We start from the raw sequence: 16,592 nt of genomic DNA on the forward strand, positions 1-16,592 counted from the left end.
TCTCTCCTCATCTCAGCTTCATTATGTCATCATCATGATAGACATACGTCCACATTATTCATTCCCCATAATTCCCTTTCCTCCTCACCCTCCTGCTTTTCCTCAAACAGTCCCACATTTGCATTTACATTATATAGATGTGCATATTTTATATATACATATGTGCATATATATACAATACAAATACGTACATATCTGTATATCAGTTTATATTCTTCAGAGGAAACATGCATTCACTGTCATTCTGAACCTGGCTTGTTTTGCTTACCATGAGGATCTCTATTTCTATTTCCCCACAAATAATAAAGTTTCATTCTTCTTTATGGCTGAATGATATTCCATTGTGCACACATATGTGTGTGTATATATATTTTTTCTTTATTCATATACCTATTTACAGGTACATGTTTGTTACATTCGCTGTGCAGGCATCTCAGTTGTACCCTGTCTTACATTCCTTTGGACATATTCCCCAGAGTGATGTCACTGGGTCACATGGGAATTCTACCTTTAGGCTTTTGAATAAGTGGCACACTGATTTCTGTGATGGCTACCCTAATTTATATTCCCATCAGCCTGTATATGCATTCTTTTCCATTCCCACCCCCACATCCTTTCCAGCATTTGTTGTTGTTTGCCTTTTTTGTGCCAGCCATTCTGACAGATCTAAGATGAGATTTCAGTGTTGCTCTGATGTGCCTTCCTTTCCTTTATGTCCAGGCATGTTCAACATTTCTACATATATTCATTGGCCATTTGAACTTCTTTCAATAGTTGTCTCATTGGGATTGTAGGTGTGGCTTGGGTGATAGAATGTCAGCCAATAAGCAAAAGCCTTGGATCAAGAGTTCAAGTCCTGGTCTCAAACAAGAAAGTATTGTCTGGTTAATTCATTTTTCAAATTCTAATTGAGCCTTTGGTGCTGTTTCATGCCATGTTTACATGTTCTGCTTATGAATCCCTTGTGGATGGTTAACTGGGGAAGAGTTCTTCCCATCCTTTGGACCATCTCCTCATTCTAGTGGATATGGTCTTTGCTGTCTAGAAGCCGTTCCCTTGATGCGCTTCCATTTGCCATTCCCTCCTCTTGTTCTCTGAGCCAGTGGAGTTCCCTTCAGGAAGTTGATGCTGTTTTCCAGGGGTTAGCGTAGTAGTTCTAACATTTAAGGCTATGTGTGAAAGTCTTAGATCCATTTTGAACTGGCCACCATTCAAACTCTTGAGACAGATGCAGAATTCATTTCCTACTTTTGTGTTCTTTATTTACTTTGTTTATTTTACTTTTTTGTTGGTCATGGGGCTTGAACTCAGGGCCTGGGTGCTGTTCCCTGAGCTCTTCAGCTCAAGACTACCACCTACTCTCTGAGTCACAGCGTCACTTCTGGTTTTCTGGTGGTTAATTGGAGATAAGAGTCTCATGGACTTTAGTGCCAGGGCTGGCTTTGAACCTCGATCCTCAGGTCTCAGCCTCCTGAATAGCTAGGATTACAGATGAGAGCCACTGCACTCAGCTCTTTGTGTTCTTTATATCAACCACAAAACCAACAAAACTGTCACCTCACCTTCTGCGTGAGACCCCACACTGCCCCTTGATTCCTATCCTGTCCCACAGCACTGGGGAGTGAGTTCTGTTTCTGCCCTCGTCATTTCACAGAACTTTCTCGTGCACCTTGCTCCTCTGCTACCTGGAGCAATCACGCCTTGGATGAAGAAGTGTGCAATCGTGTAATCACACTCAGTAGATCCTAGCTGGTCTCAGAGCCATCATTTCCCTGCAGGAAAGTGCCACTGTTCAGCTTCCTCTTTCCGTAAGTGGAAGTGATAAACACGTCCTCCGGGGGATTCGGGAGGCTGAGTGAGGCAAGGCAGTAAATCTCCCAGCTCAAGAAAAGGCCCTGTGGGTACTGGTGATGGTTCCTGGTGAGCATCTGCTGGGATGTTTTCACTATATTGGTTCCTGCTGTCCTTAACCACTCTTCCTGCCCAACCACACACACACACACACACACACACACACACACACACACACACACACACACAGGTTAGAGGAGAACATGGCTTTATTTCTGACAGTCTAGCCCCTTCTTGCTGCTTCCAGAATCCACCTTGAATCCATGTGGTTCTGCCATATCTGCTGTTGTAGCTTTACAACATTATGATTCCACTGACTTGGGAAACTGGTCTGTGGAGAGAGAGAGAGAGAGAGAGAGAGAGAGAGAGAGAGAGAGAGAGAGAGAGAGAGAGAGAGAGAGAGAGAGAGAGAGAGAGAGAGAGAGAGAGAGAGAGAATGGGAGGGAGAGAGAATGGGAGGGAGGGAAGAAGGGAGGGAGGGAGGGAAGGAGGGAAGAAGGGAGGGAGGGAGAGAGAGGGAGAGAGAGAGGAAGAAAAAGAAGGAGGAGGAGGAGCAGGAGCAGGGGCGGGGGAGTGGGGGAAGCAAGCTTCAGGTAGGTCAGGAAGATGAGAGGAGCTGGATTGTTTGGATTGGAGCCACTTACTGGCTGGGCATCTTTGGGCAGGTAGCTGATCCATTCTTCTTTTTTTTCTTTTTGCTAGTCCTGGGCTTGAGCTCAGGGCCTGAGCACTGTCCTTGGACTTTCTCAAATCCAGAGCTCTACCACTTGAGCCTCAGCATCACTTCTGGCTTTTTTTTTCTATGTATGTGGTATTAAGGAATCGAACCTGGATCTTCGGGCAAGCACTCTACCACAAGGCCAAACTCCCGTGCCCTAGCTGATCCATTCTGTGCCTCAGTTTCTCATCCTCAAAGTGGAGGCCACAGTAGAGGTAACTACCTCAAAGTCATTGTTGGGAGGGAGGAGGAGGGAAGAGTATATTCTTGCCACCGGCAAGGAGAAGGCAGGTAAGCACCCAGGGGGTCTCTGGCCTTGTGGTCCAGCTCCCGTGGCCTGGGGCTGCCGCGTGGGTAAGATACAGGAGCAATTGTGGACAGCCATGTCCTGCAGCGGAAGCCCCGCCCTGTCTCAGTGCCTGGGAGTCGGTCAAGTGATGGAGCACCTCTGGTGGCGGGGGTTGGGTCCAAGCTCCACCCTAGTATCTTTCCTTTCCTGATATCCAGGTAAAGACCTAGAGAAGCTACCAAGTCTCAGCCAAGCCAGAGGCACCCTGTGGGACCCTGGCTGGATCCATCTCCACCTCCCCTCTCCGACAACTTCTGCCCCAAGCCATGTGGGGTAAATGAACTCTAAGGGCCCAGCGCAGTGGCAAGGAGGGTCAAGCAGCTTCCAGAGCTGCCAGCCTGTCAGCTCCGTCCTCCATGCCGCTCCCCAGCGGATGTCTCCAGCCTCCATCGAGTATATTTCATATTTGAAATCTCAATGAAGTTGTGTAGCTCAAGGTTCGAAGGGCTGATGGAAGTAGATGGAGCCTTTTCATTTTCAAGCCATGAGACAGAAAAGTGGCAGAGTGTTGAGGGGGACAGAAGAAACAAGTTGAAGGTTTCTCCACGAGCTTCTCTGGGCTGACCCCAGCACCATCTCCCTCCCAGCATAGCAGAAACACACGTGACTCTGACAAAGGTCTTAGAGATCCGTGCCGGGTACAGGCTTCCAGGAGGTCCAAGAAGGAGAAAGTCATGAGGCAGTACGTGGGCTCAGACATGGGGACATGCCTGGCCAGCAGGCTAAGGTATGTGGGTCAGGCTAGGCTGTCCTGGTTAGGCCAGCCTTGGCCTCTTGGAGGAGCCAGACTTCCAGTGTGGCTGTGATGTAGGAGTCACTTGTCCCCACGGGAGGCATTTCACCCTCTGGGTGGTACATCTGATCTCCACCTCTGGTCCTTTGCTGCTTAGACCCCCACCCCTAACCCCGAAATCTGCAGCAGCCAGTGCCCATTCTGAGTCAAGGAAAACCTTGGTGGGAAGGGGAGGGGAAGCAGGGCGGCTGACCGCTTAAGACAGGACCTCAGTTCTGACTTAGCACAGCACCAGGCCTAGAGAGTGCTTGGTGGGCCTGGCGATCCAGAGGAATCTCACAGGATGGGGGACATTTGTGGCTGATGCAAGAGATCTAATCCCTGCAAGAATTCCCACCTCTAATCTATTGACCTCTGGCTCTCTCCCTCTGCCTTTCCCCAGGCCTTTCCTCCTTCCACTGAGTGGGGCTTCTCTTCTTCCCTTTCCCTCACCTGACCTTTGATGCGCCTCTCCGCCTCCCCCTTTCTCCATGCCTCTCTCATTTCCCACTCACTTCAACCCTTATCTGGGTCTCTCTCCTCCCATCTGCCTGTCTTGCTCCCTCTCCACCCTATCCCCCTCTTCCCCTTCCTCTCTGTCTTCCCAACTCCCTTTCCTCCTGTTTCTTCGCCTCTCTGTGGTTTTATGTTCGCTGTGCCTCCTTCTCTGTGTGTGTGAGTCTCCCTCTTCCCCCCTCCATCACTCTGTTTCTGCTTCTATCCCCTCTTCATCCCTTTACTCTTATTCTCCACTCTCCCTCACTCTCTGTGTCTCCCTCCTTCCCCCAGGATGATCCCAGCCTCCAACAAGGCCTTCGTGGTCAACAACCTGGTGTCGGGCACTGGCTATGACCTGTGCGTGCTGGCCGTGTGGGATGACGCGGCCACCACGCTCACGGCCACCAACATCGTGGGCTGCGCGCAGTTCTTCACCAAGGCGGACTACCCGCAGTGCCAGTCGCTGCACAGCCAGCTGCTGGGTGGCACCATGATCCTGGCCATCGGGGGTGTGATCGTGGCCACGCTGCTGGTCTTCATTGTCATCCTCATGGTCCGCTACAAAGTCTGCAACCACGAGGCTCCCAGCAAGATGGCAGCGGCGGCGGCCACGGTCAGCAATGTGTACTCACAGACCAATGGGGCCCAGCCTCCGCCGCTGGGCAGCTTGGGCAGCGTGGGCAGCGTGCCTGCTGCACAGGCCCCGCAGGCACCGCCCAAGGTGGTGGTGAGGAACGAGCTCCTGGACTTCAGCGCCAGCCTGGCCAGAGGCAGCGACTCATCGTCCTCCAGCTCCCTGGGCAGTGGGGAGGCTGCAGGGCTGGCCAGGGGCCCTTGGAGGCTCCCACCCGCTGCCCCTCGCTCCAAGCCCAACCTCGATCGCCTGATGGGGGCCTTCGCCTCCCTGGACCTCAAGAGTCAGCGGAAGGAGGAGCTGCTGAGCTCCAGGACTCCAGCGGGCAGAGGGTCAGCGACGTCAGCCAGGGGTCAGCACTCGGACCGCGAGCCGCTGCTGGGTCCCCCGGCCGTCCGCGCCCGCAGCCTGCTCCCCTTGCCCGCTGAGGGCAAGGCCAAGCGCAGCCATTCCTTTGACATGGGGGAGTTTGCGGCCTCTGCAGCCGGCGGGGTAGCCCCTGGTGGCTACAGCCCCCCTCGGAGGGTCTCCAACATCTGGACGAAGCGCAGCCTCTCTGTCAATGGCATGCTCCTGCCCTTCGAGGAGAGTGACCTCGTGGGGGCCCGGGGGACATTTGGAAGCTCCGAGTGGGTGATGGAGAGTACTGTGTAGCCAGCTGCCAAGTGCCCTCCCTCCTTCCCTCAGAGGGAAGGGTGGGGAGGGAGGGTCCTCATGGCAAGTTCTTTTTTTGTGTGGCGTTTCCATGGTGATGTTTACATCTGGGGACCGCTTTGCCTCCCTGTCAATGGCCTCTTGTCCCTCCCACCCAGCCACTATCCCCCCCCATCCATGTCACCTCCCCAGGCCCCCGTCCCCACCACCCAGCGGGGTGTGCTCAGGGAATTCAGACTCACTCAAATGTCGGACTGAGCCCTGGGTGTTTGGAGAGGCGACACTCTGCCTTTCTGATCACAAATGTAGCGACAAGCAAGTGGCTTTGGATTGCTTATGGGTCTCGTGTTGTCTTTCTTATTTCTTAATTTATTTTTTTTCCATTTCCCAGACTCTTCCTCTTCATTCTTCCAGATAACTGAGAGTTTCCTTTGCATGGCCAAGCATGTGTCTGCTAGCCCTGGGCTAAACCGTGGTCTTATCGTCGTTTGTTAGGACATGGAAAGGCCTCTGGTTCTGGTCTTGTGTGGGGCAGGGTAGGATGAAGACCCCATGATTCCCAGTCCTGCTTTGCCCACCCTTGCCCCACTCTGGGAGGCCACTAATGATGGTCACACACAGTGGAAACACAACACCCACAGCCAGCAAGGCAGCATAAACCAAAAGGTCAAGCCCAAGATCTGTACAGAATCAGAGTGGAGGACCGGAGCTAGAAGGCAGTGGAAGCCTACTCTCCATGTGTCACAGGGACAGTGAGTCAGGACAGGAAGCCCTCATGTGCCTCTGCTGGCCAGTGAAGTTTCTCCTGGAAGAGCAGTGGGGGATGATGGGAGGACGGTGGACTTGAACCACCCACCGACTGATGTGGGTGCAGCCTTTACTCTCTTTAGACCTTTGTTTCCTACCTGCTCCCAAATCCCAAGATAGACACTGTCAAGGTCACAGTTCCCTTAGCAATTCCCAGCTGTGGTCTGCGGGTAGAGTGTGTCCAGCTTAGTGGCACTGTGGACACAAGCTACCAGTCTGGAGGGAAGCAAAGTCTCTTTGTTTTGTTTTTAAAGAATCCAAAACTTTTGGATATTGGGGTGCATTTACAGTAATCTCACACTTGCCTCTGTCTTCCTTCTTCTCCAGAGCCCAAGAGACTTGCTGGAGATTACATAGTTCATTGACGACCTGTCCAGGCCAGAGGCAAAGCTGCTTTCCTCCAGGGTGGGTGGAGGGGTGTTTGGGGTCTGGGAACCTCTTTCCCTCCTTAGGACAGTGTCAGAGCAGAGCTTGGGGCTGGGTATTGGAGAGGAGGTGGCTTCTCCTGGTTTCCTGAAGAGGACCTGTTTATGGGGTTGACAGGATGGGAACAAAGGGGGCGCTCCTGAAGCCAGTAGCCCCTGCTCTGCCTGCTTCCTCATGCTCAATGCACTACCTCTCCACTCCTTCAACTTTCCACTCATTCTGTGTCTCTCCCAAGCCTTTTGCACAGACTGCTATCTTCCTCTGCAAGTCAACCACACAACATGCAAACCACACACACAGGTGAGATCATACAGGGTTTGGGGGCTGGGCTCAGAGCTGGGGTGGAGCCGTGGGTCCTTAACCCAGCTGAAGGACACATGGTGCAGGGTAGCACTGTCTCTACAGGCTTACCTTCTGGCTCCGGCCCAGAAACCCTCAAGCCATATACTTGCTAGCCATCCTACTGCTGTTCCTTCCTAGCCACATTCTTCTCTCTTTTCCCCTCCCCTCCCCTTCCTTCTGCTCTCCTGTCTTCATTCTGTTTTGTTTCTGGTGTTTTCGACTTTTTTTCCCCATCCTTTTCGGGTACTGATAAGTTCATTACAAGACCAAATCAGCCTCTCCTGAGAACAGGCTACGTCTCCAAAGCCAGGCCCTGCTCTAGAGGACAGCTCTTCTCCATCATGAGACAGCCCCCAGAGACCTGGATGACTTGAAAGTAAACCTCCTCCTCCTCCTCCTCCTCCTCCTCATTCCTCTCTCATTTACCTCCCCCCATCCTCCTCCTCTTCTTCCTCCTCCTTCCCCCTCCATCTCTCCCATTCATCTTGTCAAAATGTAGCCCTAGTGGCTACAAATACCACCTTCCCTTGCTTTTGGATTTTTAACTCACAGAAGGAAGCAGTGAACAGGGTAGGGAGTCACCAGTTCACTGACTCTCTTGTCCGTGCCCGAGCTCTGGCATGACATGGTAAGTACCTGCTCTTGTGTTTGTCATGATTCTGACCTGCAGTCTGGGAAAGAAATGTCCCTCCTGTGGTCAGAATATAAATGCCAATCTTCACTAAAAAAAAAATAGTACAGGAAAATGTACAGTTTTTTTTTTAAAGAACCACACACTCACACTTCCTGGGAGGGAGGAGAAGAAGAAGAAGAAAAGAATATACTCATGTCTGTGAATGTCTTCTGGTCATTTCTCTGGACACTCTGCTGTTTTTCTAAAGATGACTTTGAAGTGGCGTTTTTCTCTGTCTGTGCTTGTGCCAGCCTGGCCAGAGCTTACTTCCTGCCAACTCCATTTGTGAGAGGGGGAGTTGTGAGAAACAAGGGTGGGGTTGCGCTCATCCTGAAACAGGGCTGGAGCAGCCTTCGTGGCACAGAGTGACAACTGGAAGCAAATTTCCAGGCCGAGAAGAGACTTTTCCCACTTGTCTGTCACCTGAGTCTGTCTTCTCCCACCTGCCCTACCACCCTGCTTTCTTCTTCCTGGCCACTAGGGGCGCACAGGGCCCTTATCCTCATTTCTGTCCAGCAGGGAACAATGTCTTCCCTCCCCACCCCCCACCCCGTCTTTTACTGGGGAGCAGGAGGATAACCCCAAACCCAACCTCAAACCCACACTATAGGTGCCAATAAAATGTAAGTCACGCTATAATTTTAAATTTTCTTGTAACTACAGGAAATTGAGTATAAAGACAGGTGAAATTGGTACTAGTGACATGTTTTATTTAACCCAGTATATTCGATGCATTATTTTACACAGACCAATCTTGGAAAGAAAAAAAAATTTACAACATTTACTTTTTGTGCCCAGTTTTGAAAACATGGTGCGCATTTTACACTTCGAGCAAGCATAACTCAGCTTACAATAACCATGTTTGCAGTGTCTGCGAACTCTATGTAGCAGCACAAGTCAATATATTGAACTGTGTGGTTCAGTGAATAAGTGCTCATTAATAACTACTGAGTACCTACAATTTCTAGGTACTAGGTGTGGTATTTCACATGCATTTCTTACAAGACTTTCACTATATTCTTTCAAGGTAGATAGTATTAGAACCGTTTTTTTATTGAGGCATCTGAAGCTCAGGGAAGTGAAGGAACTTGCCCAGGATCACACAGCAAGTCCAAATACAAAGCTGTAGCTCTTTCCCTGGCAGCACACTGCCTCTCCGTTGGTCCTCCTCCCTTCAATGTGTTATAGATTATAGGTTGCATTCACTGAACTTGGTAAACCTACAATCTAATTTTGGAGCCCTATATTTGGTAACAAGGTAAAACAGAATCATCGGTGTAGTTCTCAGGCTTGAGCCCTTGGTTTCGTGGTTCCTTCTGACCTTGCACTGGCCTTCCTGAACTTTCTTGATGTGTAACATGTTTCCTCCTCTGACTAAGCACATTCCTCCAGGATTCAAACTCTTGTCTAAATAAGAGTTGCTGGATAGTCCCGATATTACCTCTGCTCCTCTCCTAGAGACCTCTATGGGATCTGTTGGCTAATAATTTCACCACCCCAGCCTTATCTGCCAGACAGCATACAGCTTCTTCCCCTGAGGACACTGTCCCCCCACCACCACCAACACACACACCAGTGCTCTCATGGCCAAACCCAGCCTCTCACCTGTTCCTCTTCCAAAGTCCTTGTCCCCATCAAGAGGATTCTCCTCAGGGAGGAAGGCCTTGCGCTCTTACAGCAAACAGTTCAACCCCTGTGGCCACGTTCTCAGCAATCGCCTTTTCCCTTCAGAGGAAATATTTTTCATTTTTTCATTCATTGAATTGCCATGAGACCATGAGCACACACACACACACACACACACACACACACACACACACACACACACACACTTTTCAGCCACATAAGGTGCTAAGTCTGACATCCACCTTCCAACTGGGAAAGGAGCTATATCCCATATCACCCTGCTCTGGATGTCCTTGAGGACAGCTTGAGTGCCTCTGTACCTTCTGATCTCCATGTGTCTGCAGGGAAAGTTCTCAGGGTGTGTGAGAGCAAGTTGGCCTTCCAGCTACTGGGACATTTGCAAGCTGGAACATCAGACTTAATCCAAAGAAATGACCGTTAGCAGACAGCAGTCCCACTCTGAACCTGCTTTAAATATCACACCTAGATTCCCAGAAGTCCTGTACGATATGCCTGGCAATAGGAAGAGTTTGTTGTGACAACACAGCTTCCCACAGCTAAAGAAATTACCTGAGGTTTTTAACCTCTGTGTAATAGGATCAGACTCACCTGAATGGTTCTCCCAACATCATCCCTTCTTATTTTAAAAATGTCAATTTGTGCTTTCAGCCTTTAATCCAAAGGCCATCGTTTCTCAGCTTCCATTACCTGGATTAAAGGCTCTCTGTGCCTAGCAGGGTTATATTCATATCAGACTTGTGGGGTCCCTTCTTCAGAGGTTCTGGCAGCAAGATAAGTGCTGTTACCAAGCAGGCCTGTGACTCTACAGCTGTCCTGAGATCTCCATCACAGATATTTAGGGCCTTTCACACAGAGCCATGACCTTGCCCTAGCTCTCAACTGAAAAGTGCCTGGCATTTATCTTCTGTTCATGCCTGTGGGAGAAGTTGAGCCCAGATGTCAGGCTCTTCCTAGTTCTTGATCTTCTGGCTCCTTCAGCCAGTGAGCAGTGGTAAATCAGAGCCCGGTGCATTTTTCTCTGTCTGGCACTGGAGCAAGGGAGATTTCATGATGTCTCTATTTGGGGATGTCAGTGGGTTTGTATACCTCCTCCTCTAGACAACAAGGAGTCTTCATCAACATTCCCTGCCAACCCAGCAGTGACTACCATTTTTCTACTTTGTAAAGGTGAGATTCCTTTCCCTTAAATCACCTGGAATGCATCCAAGATGTCTCCTATTCCTCCATGCGTGGTTAGGTCTGTTGGATGGACTACTTGACATGAGTTCTCTTTTCTCATGAAGTAAAATCTCAGGGCCCTGCGTAGCTATCCTAGACTCAGTCTAACCTGGTGCTTGAGAAGGAATATTGCTCAGAAGAAAGGAGTTAAGTCCTCAGGTATATCCCTGAATCCAGCAGCACTCCTGTCTTGGATCCTCTGCCATGTCTCTCCTGCCTTTTCCTGTGTAAATTTCTTGAGGTCTTGGATCTGCTTGTCCAAACCAAAGATGGTCTGGTTGCCTGGCCTACCCAGACTTCATTATGAGAAATCCCTTAAGCTTTCATTAGGCAGATGCCAGGTTGGCATTTTTCAAGTACTGAACTTCAAAATTAGGTTGATAATCCAAATGACATTTATGGTGAGCTCCCTATGTGCCTCACACTTTCCCAGAGCTTTTTACCGATTATCTCCCTTTATTATCAAAGCAAGTCATGAAAGAGGTGTTCATCCCACCGCCACTGGGTGTTCAAAGCAGAGGCAGAGAAGGGTTAAACTGGGTTGCATAACCCATTGGGGTCACAGAGGAGCAAACACTTACTGGATGGGATTTGTTCTGAAGACCAAGAGGATCAGGAATTGCAAGGAATTTTAGGAGGCTGAGCCCTAAAGAAAAAAGATAGGTAGGAAAAGCCATGCTTTCACTGAGTCCTGTCTGCCAACACCAGGCTCCATATTGAGGGGATAGAGTTACACTGGGTCTACAAAGATGGGTTGTCTTCACTCATGTCAAGAGAGCTTGCAGCTTGGTGGGAATTCTGATCCAAAAGAGGTGGCAAACCAGCCTGGCTGAACTCATACTGCCCAAGATGGTATTTCTGACTAGAAGAAGTCACTACAGGTTAAGTTCCAGAGTCGGCTTTGAGTCATGCAAGAGCCCAGTTAGGATTGGAATCCTGAACCTAGAAAAGCAGGGACTGAAGGAGGCGGTTTTAGCAGGAAATTTTCAGAGGTGTGGCAGGACTTAATCATAGGCCTGATAAACACTGGGGAGTGCTGATTACTCTAAATGAACATGGTGGTTCCTGGGGTGAGGGGCTGCCAGAGTGGGACTGGGTGGGACCTGTTTTGCAGCCTCAGTTTCCTTTTCAGGAACATATCAATGGTAAGTATTGACTTTGGTAAGTACATCTGTACTTTATGTAGATCACAGGTCAAGGTGATGGCAGAGTGATAACAGCCATTGTTACTAATGATACGCAACATTGAAACATTGTTATAATGATAGGATCTTAATGATTCTATCAGGTGTGCTGAGCACTCAGCTGGCGAAGGCTATCTCAAGCCGTCCTCATTCACCACCGTTTCTCTAGATAAGTGTGAGAGGCCATTGCTTCACGCTTATGTATAGTCTCGTTTACCTTATTACCAGCAAAAATGAGTCTGATGAATCCTGGCCATCATCCAAGGCAGGGAGTGGTTTGCTGGGCTCTTGTCAGGCTGAAGCCTGCTGGCTGTTCTGGATTCCTGTTGATCTTCTACAAATCCATTAGCCCTGCTTTCATGGGAAACCTGGGACCCAAACAGAAAGCAGCTACCAAAGACTTAGATGGCCCAAAAAACATTAGAAATTGGACACCAAGCCAAGACATGGCTGGGAAATTTTGGGGGTGGGTGGTGGTGGTCGCCAAATCAGGTCTCCCTGATGCTAAGAGGAGGAAGGAGGCAGGAAAGGGGCATGACTACTGGGTAGGATCTTTGAGACACACCACCACTCATGAGAGCCCCTTGTCCCTTGCAGATGTCCATGAGCAGAGGGCTGGAGACTAAGTGGGTAGAGAATGGCTAAGGGTGATGATTCCTTGACCTTCTAGATTGTTCTAAAGTATGTATTTTCCTGTTTATCCAGTCTTCTTGGCACAGAGGTGAATCTTTAGGAAATGTAAGATCTGGATTGACAATTGATCTTGAACATCCAGGGAAAGGAGACATTGTGAGCACAAAACTAATGCAGAGAGTTAGAGGATCATGTATAGAAAAACTCTCCGCAACCTTCAACTGTGACACTTAAAACAGAGTGTTACCATCCTTTATGTGTCATAGGCATTATTCATCGTGAGCTTCATCCATGCTGTGTCAAAAGAATTGGACCATCCAGTCTTCTTAGCTAAGACTGAGACGCATGAAGTTTAAGTAGCCTGCTAAAGATCAGGTACTAGTTAGGGGAAGGGTCAGCCATCACCCAATAGCTACAGTTTCCTCTCAGTTACCTAGGGAACAGCCAAGGACATTAGACTTACAGATTTTCTGGAAGAACCTAGGTGAGCAGTGAGATTAAAAGAATGAGCCTAATATGGAGAAAACAGAAGCCCTGGGGGAATGCACTGAGCCAATGCTTAGTGACCTGCCTCTTCCTCCCTGTTCCAGTGCCTCTGCAGGTGAAAAATATACGACACATCAAGTTTGTCTGGACAGACTACACATTAGCAATTATTCTCAGGCCATGATTAGTCTTCTTCCTAAAGTGTGGGAGGTGGGTGAGTGAAGGGGAGATAGCCGGCCCTGAGGCAGTATAGCTCATCCAGGAGATAATTCCCTCTCTAGCCAGTGCAGGTACTCCGCACATTCCCTTCTCCCAGGGACTTGACCCTGCTTTGAGGATCCTCCAGTGTGATCTCACAAAATTGCTGTTGCAAATTACAGAGCCCTATACAAGTACACAAAGAAGGGGTAGGATCTTTATCAACTCATGAGGCTTTAGTGTAATGGATCCAAATAACACTGTTATAAACTACAGGACACTAATGAGGTACGTTTGCAGCTTCTCAATAAGCCCTTCTCCACTCAGTGTCTCTTGCCAGGTGGAATTATCCTAATGACAAATGAGTTCAGAGTTTTACAGCACAGGGAAGAGGACACCTGAGAAGGTGCCGCCATGTCCCAGTGAGTGTACAGCCTGACCCCACTCATCCAGCAGCTCCCAAGTCCCCAAGGCCAAATGCCCACCCTCTCCCAAGGTACACATGGTAGCCAAACCTGGCCAGTCAGGGCCCCTGCTGAGGAACATAGGGATATTTTTGTCTCCCAAGTCAGCACTGGTCCCCATGATAGGAAGAACAAACAAAAGGGATCAGACACCAGTGGCTCAGGCCTCTCTAGTCCTTGTTACTCAGAAGACTGAGATCTGAGGATCATGGTTCCAAGCCAGGCCAAGCAGGAAAGTCTGTGCGACTTATCTACAAAGTCATCATCAAAAACTATAGAGCTGTGGCTCAAGTAGACTCAGCCTTGAGTGAAAAAAAGCTCAGGTAGAACGCCCAGGTTTTAAATTCAAGCCAGCACTAGCACGCTTGTGTACACACACACACAGTCAGGGGCCCTGGGAGGCTCTGAGAAGCAGATGTTTCATATTCTGACTCTACCAGTGAGGGGCAGGTTAGGCACAACCACCCTCCACTAGGCTTTAGTTCCCCTGCCCATCTTCTTTTCCTCTCACACAAATTAAAAGAACCAAATCATGTTTAAAATGTGCCTAATCAAATTTCAAGACCTCACTCTAAATCACTACCCCCATTCCACATCCTGACGTTCAGGGGAAGCAATCTTGTCCCTGTAGTTCCTTCCTGTCATGTCACAGCATCCGTGCACAGAGAAAAACCCTGGCAGGTGTCTAGTAAGAGACAGCAGTGGGAATTGGACAGGGTGGGGGGAGGAGGAGCCTGGGCCCCTGCAAGAGCTCTCCTCATTGGCCATCTCCCTCAAGCACAAACATGAATCTACTTGATCAGATAGAAACACAGGCTCTCAGCTCTTTTCCTTCTGAATCAGTACACCAATCGTAAGTTGTAGTAGTGAGTCATTACAAACATTTATTAAGCTTCCCTACTCTATTCTGAGGTATGAAGGACTCTGTTGGAACCTGGGTGACTGACCAGGTTCTCTAAGTCTCACAAGACTTCTCGTTTGCAGACAGATAGCTTTGAGGAGGCCAAATAATTCACAAAAGACAGAGCATATCCCCATCCGAAGATGCAAGTTTCTGTGTTGATGGTAATGGAAAAAGCTTCGGGTGAGAGCTTAGCTCTGGCGGGGAGAGTGAGCCTGGAAGCTCATGGCAGGGCTCCAGCACAGAGCCAGTTCTGCCAAGGGTCCCAGGAACCCTGCTCTGAGGACTACACTTGAGGCCCCAAGCTCCAATTTCTTCCCAGAAAGCCCAGTTCTGGATACTTGGCAATGGGGGAAGGGTGGCGAATAAATGTGTAAGTGCATGGAACCAGAGACCAAAGTCCTACTAGTAGATTCCTCCCTGGATTGCTAACGTCAGCCCAGGCTAGGGAGGCAGGCATGAGCCTCAGAATGGCTGTAGTTGAGGTAGGTCCTCTAGAAGGGGTCAGGGGAGGCTCCCCAGGTCCTGGACAGTGGTGAGGTTGCTCCAGTTGCTCACTGGTTTTCATCGGAGGTAACTACTCCTGTGACAGACAAAAATAAAATAAGTGAAAAGGACACCTGGAAAAGCAGCAAGACAGCAAGCATTAGACACACTAAGTGAGGGGAGGGGGAGAGCTGCAAGGGACAGGGAAGAATAGTGAGGGGTGTGTGTGTGTGTGTGTGTGTGTGTGTGTGTGTGACGTGGACCAAAGGCCACAGAGTCCCAAACTGCTCTGGAACCCCTTCATACAACTACTTAAATAAATATGTTTATATTATATATATATATTTAAAGTACATACATAGTTTAAAAAGAATCACACTATGTGCTGTCAACACACTCTTTCCAGGAGACATTTCCACTGTCACACAGTGCTTCCCCGGGTGTGATCACAGAAGGTAAAGTGGTGTGGGCCCCACGGAGCTCTGGTGAGAGGGTGGCATGGGCTCGGGAAGGGGATCCTTTGTCTCCCAGGCCCCGGGGCTTGCAGCCACCCCGGTTCCCCTCCCCACCCGCAGCCAGGATGCCAGGCCCGCGGGCCCAGGAGGAGAGCACCTGCCCACTCCACCCCACCCCACACCCCACCCTACCCCACCCCACCCCCAGGAGCTGGGCCAGGGGACAGTGCTGCCGGGGCACCTGCTGGTCCAGCCTCCGGCCTCTGCACGCGGGAGAGTTGCTTCCTTGGGAGAATGGGATTCTTCTTCCACGAGAGAAGAAATACAGAGGCAAAGGGAGGCCGGCTTGGAGGTGTGAGAGGGAAGCCCTGCCAGCCCAAAGGCCTGGAAACCGGCCTGGCTGGGAGATGCAGCGCACAATAACCGCCAACGGCTTTCCTGGAGCTGTGGCCAACCCCTGGCCACGCCCACCGCCCGCGGCCACACCCACCTGCAGATAGGTCACTGGCTCACCCACAGCCACGCCCACTGCCACGCCCACGTCCGATCCTCCGACCACGCCCACGCCTACAGCCACCCTCAGAGCCACACCTTGGCTACACCCACAGAAAACCCAGGACTGTGCCTGCAACCATTCCACAGTCACCCTCACAGCCTGGCCCGTGACCTTAGCCTCCCTGCCTCAAAGGCCTGTTCCTTTCAGCCCCGCTTGGGCTTCCAGAGCATTCCACCAGGTTCAGCATACTCTCCCACCAGACTTGTCTGGATGTGGCACCCATCAGCTGTGAATTCCACCAGTGGCTCTGGAGTGTGTGAAAGGGACCAAGGGAGCCCAGGAAGGGAGTCCCCAGAGCAGAGGGCCAGGCCAGTGCAGATGGTCCCACAAGTGCCTCTACTGTGTATTTACAATTTCATTCTAGCCTGGGGCCTTTAGGCCTGAAGTTACACTACTGTCAGAAATGAGTCTCTAGGCCAGAGCCTCCTACCAGCTCACCGGAGCTGCCTTCCCATCCATCAAAACCCTTCCACTCGACAGAAACTCAACAGGCCCAGCCAGCACCACGTGAGGACTCGAACCTCCAGCTTGAGGGTTTGTCAAAAATCTACTGCTCCCTCCAGCCCCTGCTACAGGACTGGAAAACGGTTTTCAGATTCTCAGCCAATGGGAGAGTGTGCCAATCAAAGGAGAAAGTTTG

At 50.1% G+C, this 16,592-nt stretch overlaps 1 protein-coding gene and 1 long non-coding RNA gene across 3 annotated transcripts in view; one reads left to right on the forward strand and one right to left on the reverse strand.

The window, feature by feature from the left end:
- Window positions 1-6,623, forward strand: part of Lrfn2 (leucine rich repeat and fibronectin type III domain containing 2) — a 119,866-nt gene extending 113,243 nt beyond the window's left edge. For both annotated transcript variants that reach the window (XM_090355726.1, XM_090355727.1), the window contains exon 3: window positions 4,480-6,623. In XM_090355726.1, the coding sequence (XP_090211852.1) occupies window positions 4,480-5,476 (997 nt within the window). In that variant the 3' untranslated portion in view covers window positions 5,477-6,623. The remainder of the gene's footprint in view (window positions 1-4,479) is intronic.
- Window positions 6,624-14,418: 7,795 nt separating this feature from the next.
- Window positions 14,419-15,879, reverse strand: LOC150047718 (uncharacterized). Its single transcript, XR_016539228.1, has 2 exons — window positions 15,638-15,879; window positions 14,419-15,038 (listed from the first exon to the last, which is right to left on the reverse strand). It is a non-coding gene; the product is annotated as an uncharacterized LOC150047718 (long non-coding RNA).
- Between the last annotated feature and the right edge of the window lie 713 nt (window positions 15,880-16,592).

This window comes from Megascapheus bottae, chromosome 22 (assembly GCF_031878675.1).
Source record: "Megascapheus bottae isolate mThoBot1 chromosome 22, mThoBot2.hap1, whole genome shotgun sequence".
In the NCBI taxonomy this organism is placed as follows: Eukaryota; Metazoa; Chordata; class Mammalia; order Rodentia; family Geomyidae; genus Megascapheus; species Megascapheus bottae.